The sequence below is a fragment of the Squalius cephalus genome (genome assembly GCF_949319135.1).
Source record: "Squalius cephalus genome assembly, chromosome: 23".
Classification (NCBI taxonomy): domain Eukaryota; kingdom Metazoa; phylum Chordata; class Actinopteri; order Cypriniformes; family Leuciscidae; genus Squalius; species Squalius cephalus.
Window position 1 is genome coordinate 13,597,529 of NC_137144.1, and position 16,746 is coordinate 13,614,274.

The window sequence follows — 16,746 nt, forward strand, 5'->3', positions numbered from 1 at the left end:
TAATCTTAAATATGATATAAAAAATATCTCTCATATTTCAGAGGATGGCACATATACTACCTTTAGGCCCTGTTTACACCTGGTATTAAGATACATTTTGGTCAATCTGATCACCAGGGCATGACACTAAATACAGGTGTAAATGGGGTCTAAACGTTTTGAGCTTATTCCCTTTCGACCACTTCCAGAGGTAGCCGAAAACGCATTAGACTTGATTGCTTTTGTAGTGTAGATGCTCATGTGGTCGAATGTGTTTGAACAGCCACAAAGACTATCTACTCTCCACTGAATGACCTAATGCGTAAACATTATGGGAAGTGCACTAGCCAGACGGGATTTAACCTTTGTCGGCTGAAGACCTAAAGTAAGTTTGATTTCAAGACAAAAAACATACCAAGCACAATGTTCTCTCACCTTTCCTGATTTCTAACACACACTCACAGCGTTCGGCTGGTCTTTTGCTGTCAGAGCAGAAACTAAAAATTCTGCTCTCCATATGTTTTTGTTCATTAGATCGAAAGATCTGAAAAAAACCCTCCCCTCGAAGAAATCAGTACAGAAGTGGTCGAAATCGGACAAAAGAGATGTATTAAAACACCAGGTGTAAACGGAAATGTGTCTCCCTTGTCTACTTGTGATACGATCGACCAAAACGTTTCTTAATAACAGGTGTAAACAGGGCCTTAGATACTTTTAGGGTGCTTTGTTTGTTGTTTTTGGAGCTTGACTTTGGTCACCATGCGCTTGATTGAATGGAAAAGAGCAACGTCAACATTCTGCTAAATATCTCTTTTTTGTTGTTCAATGAGAAAATTTGTCGTATGGGTTTTGAATGACATTAGGGTGAGTAAATGATGACATTTTTTTAAGTTTGGGTGATCTCTTTAAATGTAGTATAGCTCTGAGATTTTTCCTCAAATACATCACATTTTATTTGTATCAAAGCTAGGCCTCTTGGACTGAACTCCGTCTCAGAGGTGGTAAAACTGCTTGGCTGTTTTTAAATTGAACAGGCAGCTTTGAACCAATATTCCAGTGGCGGAAAAGGTCCAGTCATGTGGTAAAGAGTTGGGTTTCTCCCGATATTGCTGCCCAAAAGGCTCTGTGGGGAAATGGTGGTTATTTATTATGATTCCATTTGTTTCCAAGTCACGAGTTGACATCACGTTTGCCATGCTTTTTGTAGGGTTTTCTGTTTAAAGTCAGAATGGCCTCCTCCAAATACGCAGCAGCCGAGGGTGGCATCGACGTGATGCTTTTGAAGCTCGGCGCCGTTTCATGTCGCAACATGCAGCCGTGGAGGAGGTGTTGCGTGGTGACTGGTGACAGTGAAAAATCCTGACAGTATCTTCTCTCTTTTCTTTCTCCGCAGCTCAAATCGAAATAATTCCCTGCAAGATCTGTGGAGACAAATCATCAGGCATCCATTATGGCGTGATAACGTGCGAGGGCTGCAAGGTAAGAAGCTAAACAACCCTGTCAGCGGGTAAGCGCGCGCGTGTGACAAAGAAAAAGCGGGAAAAGGCAACAAATGAGACATTCTGGAAAATAACAGAGGGGTTTCTTTCGGATTATTGTCTGTCTAAAAGAAGAAACAACTACAATTGTGCTTACAGGACTTCACAATTCTTCATACGCCTGAGTCTTAATAACTCGCGTAGTCGGTTTGAAATGTTGCTAAAAACGTCACAATTACAATACGACAACAATATAATCCCTTTGTCTTGTTTTTCTTTACCATCTTTGCTGCACTTGACTGTTTTTTTTATAAAACCGTCAAACAGGAAGCGCTTTGGATCACAGCACGTCGTTAGCAGTTTTGCAAACCCCCCCCCCCCATTCTTTCCCACCGAAGCTCCTCTTTTTGTGCATTTTTCAAACACGCCGTCCACTCAGCAAAGAGGAATTTTGTGCTTATTGTGTATTCCTGTTTTCCGCCTGTCACCGGAGCGACTCGTTAGCATTCCGCGAGCAGGAGTCGGCAGAAACGAACGTGCGGACGCGGCTCTTGAACGCCTCGTTTTTTTGTTTTCCCGCACAATAGACAGACTCTCTGCTCAGCATCTCCCTCCGTCACTCACTCGGCGGCAGAAACGCGCAGGCCTGAAGAATAAACTGCTGAAATGTATCTTTAATGATTACTAATTACTCGAGGCACAGAGACATTTAATGATATGTGCGAGCACAACGCTCCGGCCCATAAATCATAGCATTATTAAGGAGCGCTGCTTGTCACCGGCAGTCCTACCCCGCTTTCATAATGGCTGCCATTAGAAAGCAACTTGGCAGCTGTCAGCTGTTTTCTAGTAATTAAACAGCCAATGAGCAACTAATTAAGACATATGTGTATGGAGCTGTGGAGTGGGTGTGTTAATGACGAGCTGGAATCAATTCATTAAGTCAAAAGGATGAGAAATAAACTCAACGTGGGTGCCCACTCCTTCCCCCCCTCGAGCCAACCACTGGGTCCGGCCTCTGTTATTCAACATTAATAACCTCGCACAAACTCGTCATTATTTACTACCGTTCTCAACCGTCTCTGAACTAGCCGTGCCAATTGTTAATGAGGAAAAATACTCGTTCCAAACTGCTTTTTTTTTTTTTTTATAGTTACCGCACTAAAGTAGGTGTTGCTCGGATGTATCTTGACTAAAGAGAAACATGTCTATATGATCGAGGCAAGTGTTTGTAAAGCTGCCACCATCTGTTCAGCATCTGCCACAGAAATGTTTTATGAGCACTTCATGTGGGATAATATGCGCTTGTAAGGTATAGATGCATGTCTGTCGCCAGTTTAAGGTCAATTCAGCTGAAACAAGGCATAAATTAAAATGTTTTTCTTAATAAATAATATGATAATTTTTTTTTATGATATAATAATTATATAAATATAAGTAATATTTAGAAGTGTGCAGACAAGGATGTATAATTTGCAGCTGTTAATGCAAATATTTTTTTTTTAAATGTTTTTTGCACATACACTGTACAAAATATATGATCAATACGTTATGACAACATATGTTTTTACATTGCTTTAACTCATCAAATTTAAGTAATTTCCAACTTTTTTTTATAAGTTATACAAGATTCATTTTTTTAAGTCAGTAATTGTGATATCAGGCAAATTGGGTCACTTTTTGGTTAATTGCTTGGGACACTAACTAATAACCTATGCATGACATTAAACTGTGTTCTTATGATTAATGTGTTGAATTGATGTAATACAATATAATTTTTCAGGCCATTCAGGTTTTGAAACATAGCTTTCCCACATTTTTTTTAGATGAGCAGTGTTCAGGTAAAATGGGCCGGCCGATCAGCAAAAATGGGCCAGTCAAACTGCAAAGTGAAACTGAGACATTTCTGATAAAACACATTTAATTATTTTAAAATGTATAATGTAACAGTGTAACATTGCATTTAAATTTCATTAAAACATCAATTTCAATCAATGTATCTCCCTATATTCACCTAATGCTCCTCTCATCCTCTCCTCTATACCCACGAATTGTATTTTTGCCCTTTCCTTGGCAGACATCCTTTCTATCTCCTTTATGTACCCTCTTTTCTCCTTTCTTACCATTTCTGTTTGACATGCTGTCTGTTAAAAAATAGTTTAACATAGTTTAACTCAACTCGGAAGGTGGCCCATTTTAACTGAAATTAATGAAATGACTTAAACATCCAAGTTGGTTGTACTTAAAAAAAATTAAGGCAGCAACTTTGCTTTTACGGTGTATGAAAATGCATTACTAAAACTAAAATGTGTGTGTATATATATATATATATAAATTGTGTGTGTGTGTGTGTGTGTGTGTGATGAGAAAAATCTTAAAAATCCTTACTGTTGAGCCCTGCATGGGTTAACCAACCCTCTCTCTGTCCTTCTCTGGGGCCTGTAGGGTTTCTTCAGGAGGAGTCAGCAGAGCAATGCTGCGTACTCATGCCCGCGTCAGAAGAACTGTCTGATTGACCGCACCAGCCGGAACCGCTGCCAGCACTGCAGGCTGCAGAAGTGTCTGGCCGTGGGCATGTCACGTGACGGTGAGTCCATGTCCAGGACAGCAGGCACCAGAGGGAGAACACAGTCTCCACAGATACAGAACATCGAATGCATGCAAAATACCAAACAGAGCAGCGTGTAAAGTGAACGTGCAACCTGACAGACAGTGTTTTTCAGTTATGGTTTCAGAATACAAACCTGATTGCAACAAGTAGAGTAAAAGAGGAACATATAATGGAAAACGTTTTAACAATGTCTACAAATGTGACATACAGTACATTTATCACAGGATGCATCTGTGATTTATATATTTAATGTATTTTCATTATTATTATGAAAGTCATTTCCACAACAGTGCCATTTCCATCTCAAATGATGTTTTGTGTTTAATAACATTCCTTGATGGAAATTATATTTTGAAATAAAAGCATTTTTTGACATTTTTGTAAAAATAAATAGGATTTTTGTAATTAAATGTCTAAATTAAATGACTAAAGAGGCTAATTTCATAGGTATCCTAAATAACCATAATTAATTTTATTTTTATAATTTGACACAATTTTAGCTTAATTGGAGATTCCATATAATTGTAGGCCTGGTTTCACTGACAGGGCTTCGATTAAGCCAGGATTAGTTCGGTTAGGACATTTAAGTAGCTTTTATAAACATGCCTTAGAAAAAAAAACTTTACTGGTGTGTCTCTTAAGATAACATGATGGCACTGACATATTTTAAGATATGTCAATGCAAGTTTCTTTCAGTTAAAACAGCTCAAACATGCATTTTAGTCTGGGACTGGCTTAAGCCTTGTCTGTGAAACCGGGGGGGGGAATTGTTCACAATACCAAAATGACAAGATTTACCTCGGCAGTTCATAACATACAGAACATAAACAGTCTATTTTAATGGCGACAGCTAAATTTATATTGAAAGTACATTGAGGACTTTAAGGAAACAATTAAGTGGATCGTGTAATAGAATATGTTTAGTCCTTTACTACTTTTATTCAATACTTACCTTTGTCCCCCGGTCTTGCCATGTCACTTAAGTAGAGTACCTGCTCTGTAGTCAGCGCCCTTTGCTCATTAATTTTTTACCAAACTTGTGACAAGATGAATTTAAGAGGCAGTTGTGGTTTTGGACTGCAGGGCATGCTCAGTCAGGGTGGAGAATCTGACAGCAAGTAGCTTTTATTAAATGAGCGTCATTAAAGCAGGCTCATTAAAGAGAATGCAGGTGAGCAGCATTAACGGGTGCACAGGTGAGTGTGAGTGTGTGCGTGTGTGAGTGTGTGTGTGTGTGAGTGTGTGCGTGTGTGTGTGTGGAGGCCCCCTGCTGGGCCTCCGGCTGGGCTGTGTGACTACGGCCCGTGACAGGAGGATGAAATCAGGCCAGGTCTTCCGAGTCTACCAGGCTGCTCTCTCACACACAACCAGGACAGGCAAGGTGACTTCTGACTTCACTCCGACTGAAGCTCACCAGTCCCCATCTGCCTTCCTTACACGGGGACAGAGACGCAGAGCGTTCCCAGACACGCACGTCTGAGACGACGTTAGGCCTCCACTCATTCTCATTCATACGCCTCAATATCAGAGCTGATCCCGTACCCCTTCTAAACACCTCCTCCAAGCATGTCTTGTCTTATCTCCTCTATCTCCTGTACTCTGCTCATGTCTCATTTTATTTTCTCTTCTTTATTGTCTCCACTCCTCAAGTCTCATTTTGTATCATCTCCTTTCTTCAAATATCGTCTCCTCGTGTTTAATTTAATTGACTTTTCTCTCATCTCAGCTCTTCCCCTCTCTTCAAATCTCATTTAGTCTCATTTATTCTTTTCTCATCTCCACCTTTCTTCAAATCTTCTTTTCGTCTCCTCTCCTCTCATTTCTTTTTTTCTCATCTATTCTCGCCTCTACTTCTTTCGTCAAATCCTCTAGCTTCATCCTCTTTGTCCGTTTCCTCTTTTCATCTCCTGATTTCTTTCCAAATCTCATTTTCTCATGTTTCGTCTCCTCCCCATCTCCAAATCTTCTCTTCTTTCCTCTTCACATGCCTGGTTTCATCGTATTTTATCTCCTCCTCATGTCTCAGCTTGTCTCCAGTCCCGCCGTGTCATCTCCCCTCCTCTCCACATCTTATCTCGTCTCCTCAAATGTCCTCTTGTTTTTCTCTCATCTCCTATATTCAAATAGCAACCTCAAGTCTCATCCCACCTTGTTTTCTCTCCTTTTGCCTCATTTCCTCTCTTCTTCTCTCCTTTTTATCTCCTCTCCTATTCTTTCCTGTCTTCTCTTTTTTCTTCTCCCCTCACATGCTGTCTCTCTTCCTGTCCTCTTTTGTCTTGTCCTGTCTTCTCTGGTCTCCTCTTGTCTCCAACAGTCAAAGCCCCATTATCCCCTTCATTCTCCACTAAACTCTCCAGTACTTTTATCTCTTTTTCCAGCCATCAGTAGATCAGCTTGTCCTCACCAGACGTCCTTCCTTTTTACAAACACTTGATCTTCACTCATATCTGATCCGCACTGTATTCCGTCCCCTGCTTCCTGTTCTTCTAACACTCCTCCAGTTCAAAGACAGTCTAAAGCTGTAGCTGCTCTTTCTTTCGAAGCTAAACAGTCTCTCCACCGCTTCCTCCAGGTGTTGCGAGTGAAAGCCTTTCCTTTTTGTGAGTGCTTGTAAATTGGTGATTCATGCTAGTGGTTTTCTTGGATCATTTTGACAGGTAGACAGCAGGAAAAAGCTAATGCTGTTACCAAAGAGGTTCCTTTTTTTGACCCAATACACTACTAATACCCTCTGCGAGACATTAAACCCTGCTCCCGGGAGTTAGTTGTACTCTCCATGCCGGTACACTAAGCTTCCCTTCAAAGGCCGGAGTCTTCAGGGAAAAGAGATTGTGCCTATTGTTTTTTTTCTTGAGTAACAATGGGTATGGGGTGAAGTCTTCTGCAAGGGTAGTTTTGGTGTGGTGTTTGGTAACCAAATGGTTGCTGGTTTGATCAATGTAAACAGCGAGCCTTGCACCACCATCATCCCCTTGAGCAAGGCACTCGACCCTAGGAGGCACCAATGCGAATTGCCCCTGTAATAAACACATTCAATAGACAAAGAAGTCTCACCCAACACACTTGCATGGAAATTTGTGACCATTTCAGGGTACGTTTACATGACAACGATATGCTTAAAACGGAGAAGTTTTTCCATTGAGTTTTCTGCGTACATTGTCAAAACGATGACTAAGACTAAAAACGCTGTATTCTGCTGCCAGGCCATTAGATGGCGATGAAACACTATAGACTGAACACGTAATACACATGTGCATGACGTCATTGTCTTCAGAGATTCGCGTTTTAGTTGTTTACAAGGAGACCGTTTTCAAAAGTTTGCATTTTTAGGCACCCAAAATACTGTTGTCTTTTAAACGAACGGCCAAAACATATTAAAAGTTTTACGTTTTTAGTTGAAAACATTGTCGTTTAAACAGCCCCTTAGATTTTGGCAAAATGGTGGCTAATGTGTATGAATTGATATGATCTCATCCATACATTTTCCTACGATCTGACGTTATTTCTAGCAGGGTGGACCTTCATGTTACACGTACAAATTCAAATCAGTAGCTTATAAAACGGTTACATTTTCTCATGAGATTGGGTTGGCACACCGGCCTGTTTATACTTGTATTTGGTTATATTTAAGGAAGCAGTCACAATTCGAGAGAGATTTCTGTTCATAATGCAATGTCTTTGCCCCTTATAGCGGTGAAGTTCGGCCGGATGTCGAAGAAACAGCGGGACAGCCTGTATGCAGAGGTGCAGAAACACCGGCTCCAGCAGCAACAGCGGGACCACCAGCAGCAGCCCGGTGAGGCCGAACCCCTTACACCGACCTACGGCCTTTCCACCAATGGCTTGACCGAGCTTCATGATGACCTGAGCGGCTACATGAACGGCCACACACCCGACGGCACCAAGCCTGACTCGGGCGTCAGCAGCTTCTACCTGGACATCCAACCCTCACCCGATCAGTCCGGCCTGGACATCAACGGCATCAAGCCGGAGCCCATCTGCGACTTCACCCCTGGCTCGGGCTTCTTCCCCTACTGTTCCTTCACCAACGGGGAGACGTCCCCCACCGTTTCCATGGCTGAGTTGGGTAAGTGATCAAGAATGGCAAAAGTGGATTCTAGGTAGGGGATGGTACTAGGGGGAAGAACCCAACCGTGGGGCAAACATCGCTAAAGGTGTCTTAAAATAGCATTAGGTTGGAGACTCATCTCGAAGACTCATTAAAAGAACCTCTTTTTTTCTAATTAGTTTCCATTAATTAGGGCCAATCAGGATCCAGCAGGGCACGCGCCAAGGGAAATCATTTTTTTAGCTTCCCCTCCTGCTCTGGGACTCCTTTTAACAGATGTGTTTTCAACATGATTGAATTTTTATACTGTTTTTTTTTTCTTTCTCTCGTCTCCATTTTCTCGTTCTTGCTGAAAGCAAATATGACCTTTGTTCCCATGAATTGACACACAGTCACTTTTATACTTGAAGTACTGTCCTAATTTCCTTTTGTACTGAAACACAGATGGTCAACACGCTTCTAAATCGACTTTAAATCACAAACCCTTTGATTGGAGACACAAATAAAATGCTGCATCTTTTGCAAGATCTTTTCCCTCAGCATTTCTGTAAGCAAAAATGAATCCACTAGTAGGAAGAACTTTTTTATAACGATAATGGGAAGGAAATGCCATCTCTCTCTCACACACACACACACACACACACACACACACACACACACATATATAGATATATATATATAGTACAGCTCAATAGTTAATACGTTAAGTGCAGTCAAGCGAGACAGGGGTTTTTTTGACGGTATGTTGCTCTGTGTTTTAGAACATCTGGCCCAGAACATTTCCAAGTCCCACATGGAGACGTGTCAGTACCTGAGAGAAGAACTTCAGCAAATGACCTGGCAGGCGTTCCTTCAGGAGGAGGTGGAGAGCTACCAGAACAAGGTAAACACACACAGCTTTTCAGAAGCCTTAGACAGCAATGTTTTTAATGTTGTAACTTGCAGTGACACTGATATGGCAATGGAATAAAAAAATGTCCTTGCTGGTTGCATTCATAGGATGAAGATCCATTTAAAGGGATAGTTCACCCAAAAATGAAAATTATGTCATAATTTACTCACCCTCATGTTGTTCCAAACCTGTATGAGTTTCTTTCTTATGTCACATAAGAAGATATTTTGATGAATGTTGGTAAATAGACAGTTGACGGACCCCACTGACTTGAGTATTTTGTTAATCTACTACGGAAGTCAATGGCTACTGTCAACTGTTTTGTTACCCATATTCTTCAAAATATCTTATTTTGTGTTCAACAAAGAAACTCATAAAGGTTTGGAACAATATGAGGGTGAGTGAATGATGACTGAATTTTCATTTTTGGGTGAACTATCCTTTTAAATGACTAATTTAGAGCACTCTTTCTTTGTACACATTGTACATTTATAATCTGGATTAATGTTAATTTATAAATAGTTATATATTGTTCATTGTAAATTTAGAAATGCATTAAATAATGTTAATCTATACAGCTTGTTATAAATGTATTGGTATATGTTCACCAAAATGAATAAATGCTGTTAGATCATGATACCTAATGCATTGACTAATAAATTGAATCCTAATGTGAGTGTTACCCAACCATGGGTAACCGCCCACAATTACATATCAATAGATATTTGGTTCTGTATCAAAGCCGGTTTATTTCTAAGGGTCAGTGAGTATAAAATGGTCATGTAAAACTGAATAATGATGGTTTTTGGTGCAAAAATCATGTGTACTTAATTAAACTGCTAGTGTACATAAGAATATGGCCACTTTAAAGTGCTTGTAGCAAATGGTTTTGTGTTTTGTTTCCCCTCAGCCCAGGGAAGTCATGTGGCAGTTGTGTGCCATTAAAATCACAGAGGCCATTCAGTATGTGGTGGAGTTTGCCAAGCGCATCGACGGCTTCATGGAGCTCTGTCAGAATGATCAGATAGTGCTTCTCAAAGCAGGTAAAGTGTGCGTTCACATCACCATCATCCAATCCCGGCTTAGTTTACAGGGCGTAAACACAAATAATCCTTTGCTGCAGTGCATCTGAATAGCATACTACTAACAGTATGTATACTGCGCACAGTATGCAGTTTTTTTGCATTTGCCAAAATGTGCATTATACGACAAGGGCATGCTGTGTGGAATACTGTTTTCCCATAATGCAGTGCGTTTGATCTGTCTTTTTTCTTGTTCGTGAAGCCGTTTCACTCCGATGTGCATCCCAATAGGGAAGAAAAGACTAATCGCAACTTCCATTTCATGCCGACTTTAAACATGCATGTGACAACTGTGTAGCATACTGCTCTTTAAAGTATTTATTGTTGCATACTGCATACTATTTAAAAATAGTACACTGCACATTAAGCAATATGCAAGTATTCCATTCTGAACACAGCCGATGTCACACAGCAGGAGGTGCCGTGCTTCAAATGAGCATCTCTTGTGTATACAGGAAAACTGTATCGGGACAATCTGTCAGCTCTTTGAAAAATAAGGCATTATTGAGATGATATCCACCACTGCACACTTTCTCCTCACAAATAATGGGCCAAAGTGCTACATCACATTCACACCACATCCCCGTCATGATCCCAACAGCTTTCAGTGTTTCTGTTTGTGCCAGGCCCCACCAAAATTATGAACAAAATACTGAGTGAGTGCTCGCTCCTGACATGACATTTTAAACCACCGGCATCTTTCTAAAGCTCCGTAATGGCTTCTATTACGTGGCTTTTATCCTCTAAGCCTGTGCTCACCAAAGCCCTCCGCGGTAGAATTACTGCTCCCACTCACAACAATAACAGCAACACACTCCACCTGAGCCACACACACACTGCTCAAAAACACAGCCGATTGGTGACTTAATAAAGCTGTGTTTATGGCCAGAAACATACTCCATGTTAGTATTAACCTCGCATAACAAACCTAGCATCAAATGTCTGTACATTGAACCACGTGTGTGCTATTATTCAGATAGCAAACTAAACATATCGACAGCTTAGCTAATATCAGCTAACTTACTCTGCAGGATTCTTTTCAACTTGTTGCTCTGACACGACAGTGATCAACCTGGGGTATTTCCTAAAAGCAATGGTCGCAAGTTCTTTTGTTTCCAACAGAAATAGTTGCTTTAGGGAAATGCAATAACTTGCTGTAGAAGAAGACTGTTTATGCTAATGCTTGCTATAGCGCACCTTGTGGCAGTGGTGAGAATGCAGTTAGCAGGATATGCCTGCACATATTTCTCTAGCGGGTCTGCTTTTGATTATATAAAATCACAATTTTGTTTCTCTCTCGCCTGTGTGTAGGCTCTTTGGAGGTGGTGTTCGTCAGAATGTGCCGTGCCTTCGACCCTCAGAACAACACAGTCTATTTTGACGGAAAGTATGCCGGGACTGATGTCTTTAAGTCATTAGGTGAGTTACAAAACCTGCTTGGATTTGGTATGTGAAGTGGAAATTCTGTGTTTGGAATATTATATTTGTGTGTGTTGCTTACTTACCCCAATTGTGTTCGAACTGAAAACTAAGGCCCTTTTTCACACATGGCAAAAGCTTTCAAATCCTTGCAAAACTCAACCAATTTGCCTTACTGAAAGCAACGTAAAAGTATTTTTCAAAAAAAGTATTTTGCCAATGGTAAAAGTAACTCAAATATTAAGTTCTACATTTATAAAGTAATGTGTCACTCTACTTGTTACATCAAAAAGTAATCTGATTATTAGTGCAGTCAAATCAATTAATCGCAATTAATTGTATATAACATAAAAGTTTTTGTTATATATGTGTGTGTGTGTGTGTGTGTGTGTGTGTATATATATATATATATATATATATATATACACACACAAACATATATTATGTAAACAGAAACGTTTATGTTAATGTGATTAATCGCGATTAATTGAATTGACAGCACTACTGATTATGTAATATTACATTTGTTATAAAAAAGTAATGCACATTACTTCTCTGTTTCATTAATTTCCTTAAACATTTTTTAAACTACTGAATTTTCTTCTCCATAACAAGACACATTACTTTCAACTTTCAATAAAAGAGCTTTACATTAGGTAATATGATGTTAAGGGATCTTTTGTGTGGCATACACACAGTAGCTGTAGGGGTCAGGAAACATTCTAAGTGATCAGAATATAATAATATTCTAATGTGTTTTTAAAAGAAAATGAAGATGCATGTTATATAGGCTATGAATTACTGAATTAATGCAATCACTTGCAAATAAGAAGTTCTCAGTAAAATAACAAACAAAAAAAAACTGGCAAGGTCTGGAGAGAGTAATGCAAAAGTAACTAAGTAACTCATAAAAAGTAACTAAGTAATGTAACTAGTTACTTTTTAGGAAATAATGCAATATTGTAACATTTTTCTTTAAAAGGTCAATTTCTCCAACACACACACACACATATCTGTTAACATTAGTTAATTCACTACAAACTAACATGAACATTTTTAGTGACTAACATCAACAAAGGTTAATAAATGCTGTAAAATGATATCGCTCATAGTTAGTTTTTGTTAGTTAATGCATTGTTAACAAATGAGACCTTATTGGAGTGTTACCGATACTAAATGAAATAAAGTGTTGATTTTGGACCCCGTGTGTACGCAAGCGAATAAAGCCCACCAGGTCGTCAGTAGCTCTCGTATCCTCCACACCTGGAGTCGGTTTCCTCGCTGAGGACTCTGATCAGGGTTGCTGTAGCTGCTGCATACAGTGGGCGTCTGGAACCGCACGAGCAAGATTGAGTGTCTACCAGGAGTGTTTTATCAAACCCGCCATCCACACAGCCGTAGCGTAACTGGGCGTCGAGTTTTTCTAGTGTAAGCAAATAGCATTTATGTTTGAATGCCGTGACATTAGTGAAATCCCATCTCTGTCATTATGCATGCGCAATTGCACATCGGAAACCTTTTGGGGCTGAAAGCTGTCCGGGTGTCAAAACAAACACAAATATGAGAAGATGCCACAGTCTGAAAGATAACATTCAATCATATACTGCAACCATATCTCAAGTGGACGTCCTCCTTATAACAAGCTTAATATCTTATTCCTGTCTTTTGTGTGGCGCTTTTAATAAGCTCGCATGTGTTTGCCAAGCTTTCGACCGGTATCTCTGAAATCGGTGTGCAAACTGAAACTGTGGCGTAGTGCCCCCAGGTGGTACTCGACACACTCTGGATATTTGATTTTCAATTATTTATCATTTTTCAATGTTTCATTTTCAATATCTGATTTATTTATGAGTCTAATATAGATTCGTGCATCTAAAACTCACATTATTGCTTAATAGGTGTTGTGTTGAACAAGCTGCGGTCGATATAAAAAACAGATTCTGAATTCTAAACAGATAGGAGAATAATCTAAAGTGTATTTATTATTTATGCATTTGAAACAGAATGCAAGATTTGCATATTAATTCATGCAAACACATCGCAATCCTTTCTAAATATTACTAATGTGGTGTTTGTGTGTTTTAGCATTAGGGCGATTCTTGCACAAAATATGGAAATATTTGAACAGGTGGTATTTGACACAACTTTGGATATTTCAATTGTTTGCCTTTTTTTAATGCTTAATTTCTAGCATCTAGAAGTCTTATAGATTTGTGCATCCAAAACTGACATTCTTACTAAATAAATGTTGAGTTGAACAGTGTTTTCAAGCTGCGATTGATATAAACGGCAAGATGTCATTCTGTACAGACAGGAGATTAATCGAAAGTATATTTATTATTTATGCGTTTGAAAAAGAATGCAAAATGTGCATATTAATTCATTCAAATACATCACAATCCTTTAGAAATTATATTACTAAGACTAACAATATCACTTAATATGTGTTGTGTTAAATATTTGTTTCAAGTTTTCAAACTGCAATTAATATATAAGGCAAGTTATCATTTATTTGAACTTAGTCAATTTCCCAAAGACCCCAAAAATACTTGCTGGAAATGCTTCCAGACAGATCAACATATATTTATTATTTCTAAAAATATAAAATATTTAATATAAAGATAAAAATACTGATTATTTATGTATTTGAACTGCAACATTTGTATATTCAGTGCAATCCTTTCTAAATATTACTAGTCTGGTGTTTATGTGTTTTAGCTTTGATTCTTCCACAGAATATGGACAAACAGTTTGTATTTAACACAACTTTGGATATATTATTTTTAATGCTTAATTTCAAGTATCTGATTTATTCTAATATTTTTGTGCATCTAAGACTCTATCATGTTATAATAAACACTTTTTTCAAGTTTTCAAGCTGCGATTGATATAAAAAGGCAAGCTATCATTTTATTTGATCTTAAAGTCTATAAAGAGTGACCTGACTCAAATACTAGAAATGCTTCTAAACAGACCAAAATATATGTATTATTTCTTCAAATATTTAAATATAACATTAAACATATGTATTTGATCTCAACTGCAAAATTGTAATATTCATGCAAATACAGCGCAATCCTTTCTAGATGTTACAATTGTGTTTAGATTTAGCGTGATCCTTCTACATTTGAAAAATGTGGAACGTGATGTTTGTGTCCTAATGCTTGAGTTCAAAATGAATGACAAAATGAGAGGGAACATTGTTGTGTCTAGGTAGTGCTTTTGCTTGGGAAGTTTGAGACTATCTCGCAGTGTTTGCGTGAGTCATGGGTTTTATTCAGTCTTGTTAGTGACCCCAGTCATGCTTACATAACCTCACTCATTCGCCAAAGCATGATTAGCCTGGAGGGGGGAAAAAATGTGGCGGGAAAAAAAAACACCATTCTGTTCTGCTGAAGGATTGTATTGTTTTTGTTTACCTCTGTGCCACCCCGACATCTCATGCTAAAAGATCAAGTGTCTACCCGACGCTGTCTACTGCTCCGTCTCACCGACTTTTTTTCTCTCTCTGTCTCCGCCGTGACAGGCTGCGACGACTTGATCAGCTCTGTCTTCGAGTTTGGGAAAAACTTGTGTTCTATGCACCTCTCTGAAGACGAGATCGCCCTGTTCTCCGCCTTCGTGTTGATGTCTGCAGGTAATGTTAAAGTTTACCGATAAATTACCCACAAGCCCTTGTTTAACTGCAAAATTATTTGTGAAGAAAGGAGGAATGGTGTTAGGACGCAGTGTTGGTTGGATTCAAACCATTTTCTATTTAAACGCCAAGGCTAAATGCATCTGAACATGTGATGCTGTGTCACAGCTCGAGTGTAACGTCCTCGTGTGTGTGTGTGTGTGTGTGGTGTTTAGACCGGTCTTGGCTCCAGGAGAAGGTGAAGGTGGAGAAACTCCAGCAAAAGATTCAGCTGGCCCTCCAGCATGTTCTACAAAAGAACCACAGAGAGGACGGCATACTGACAAAGGTACCTTACGCATAAGGAACAGGATATGATGGCATTAGATGTGATATTGATCTCAATTTACAGTATATATTACATACTCCTCTATATTGGTTTAAACAAATGACTATGTAAAGTCATTTGAATAAATCTGGAATTTGTGGATTCAAGACATATTATTAAGATACATATTAAATGTTAAATTATATTGTATGATATTTATAAAGACATGTTTTTTCCTAAATTCAATGATTAGCTTTTATATGGTCATCATACAAAAGCAAATTATTAAAATATTTATCTGGCAAATATTTACTTTGTTTAAATTTCTATAGATCATATTTCTAGCCAGTATTAGAGGAAAGATATTTGTATCTAAATATTTTTTTTTTATTTCTTTCTGTTAAAAACTAGAGCTGCCAATAGGATAAATGATAGAGAATAATTAAATCAGTGTTATTTTAGCATTATTTTATATACTATTATATAATTTATTAATGTTTTGAATTGGCTTAGATTTTTATATTTTCAGTTTTCTTTTTGATTTTCCTTTTTTTTAATACTTATATTTAGCTTTCATTTCTTTTTATTTCGGTTTTATTCATTTTAATACTTCAATTTTAAACTTGTTTCAGTTAGTTGCCAAGTCAACATTTCAAATTTTCATTTTCTTTTATTCAAATTTTTCATAAAATATTTATATTTTATTTTATTTCAGCTTTATTTCAATGATCAAACCTGTTTTTTAATAGCTTTAATTTTAGTTAACAATAAAAGCACTGAAATAATTTCCAACCAGTCTTCAGAATACATCATAATATCAAATATTAAAGTAACACTTTACAATAAGGTTTCATTAGTTAACTACAACTAGTAATGAACATGTTAATTTCAACATTTACTAATTCATTACATTAAAATCAAAAGTTGTATTTGTTTACATTAGTTAACGCACTGCGAACTAACACGAACAATGAACAGCTGTATTTTTATTAACAAAGATTAATAAATACTGTAACAAATGTATTGCTCATGGTTAGTTAATACATTAACTAATGTTAACAAATGAAACCTTATTATAAAGTTTTACCAATAAATAAATAGTCAATTACTGATTTCGTGGATGACTTCATCTGATAAGCTGCATTTGGTCTGGCGGATGAAAGATTAGTTGATGTCATGTGAAAAACCTGGGACCATCTGTGTTGTGTCTGCGGATTAGAGGGTCTGCCTTTTGCCTTTTGACCCAGTACCACAGGGTCCTTTCCACCAAAT

The 16,746-nt window shown here is 38.2% G+C and overlaps 1 protein-coding gene across 2 annotated transcripts in view; it reads left to right on the forward strand.

Annotated features, from left to right (window-relative positions):
- The window catches only part of roraa (RAR-related orphan receptor A, paralog a), a 285,244-nt gene that overhangs the window by 267,845 nt on the left and 653 nt on the right, over window positions 1-16,746 (forward strand). For both annotated transcript variants that reach the window (XM_079858788.1, XM_079858789.1), the window contains 8 exons: window positions 1,373-1,458; window positions 3,903-4,044; window positions 7,760-8,155; window positions 8,899-9,020; window positions 9,940-10,072; window positions 11,423-11,530; window positions 15,057-15,167; window positions 15,383-15,495. In XM_079858788.1, coding sequence (XP_079714914.1) covers window positions 1,373-1,458; window positions 3,903-4,044; window positions 7,760-8,155; window positions 8,899-9,020; window positions 9,940-10,072; window positions 11,423-11,530; window positions 15,057-15,167; window positions 15,383-15,495 — 1,211 coding nt within the window. The remainder of the gene's footprint in view (window positions 1-1,372; window positions 1,459-3,902; window positions 4,045-7,759; window positions 8,156-8,898; window positions 9,021-9,939; window positions 10,073-11,422; window positions 11,531-15,056; window positions 15,168-15,382; window positions 15,496-16,746) is intronic.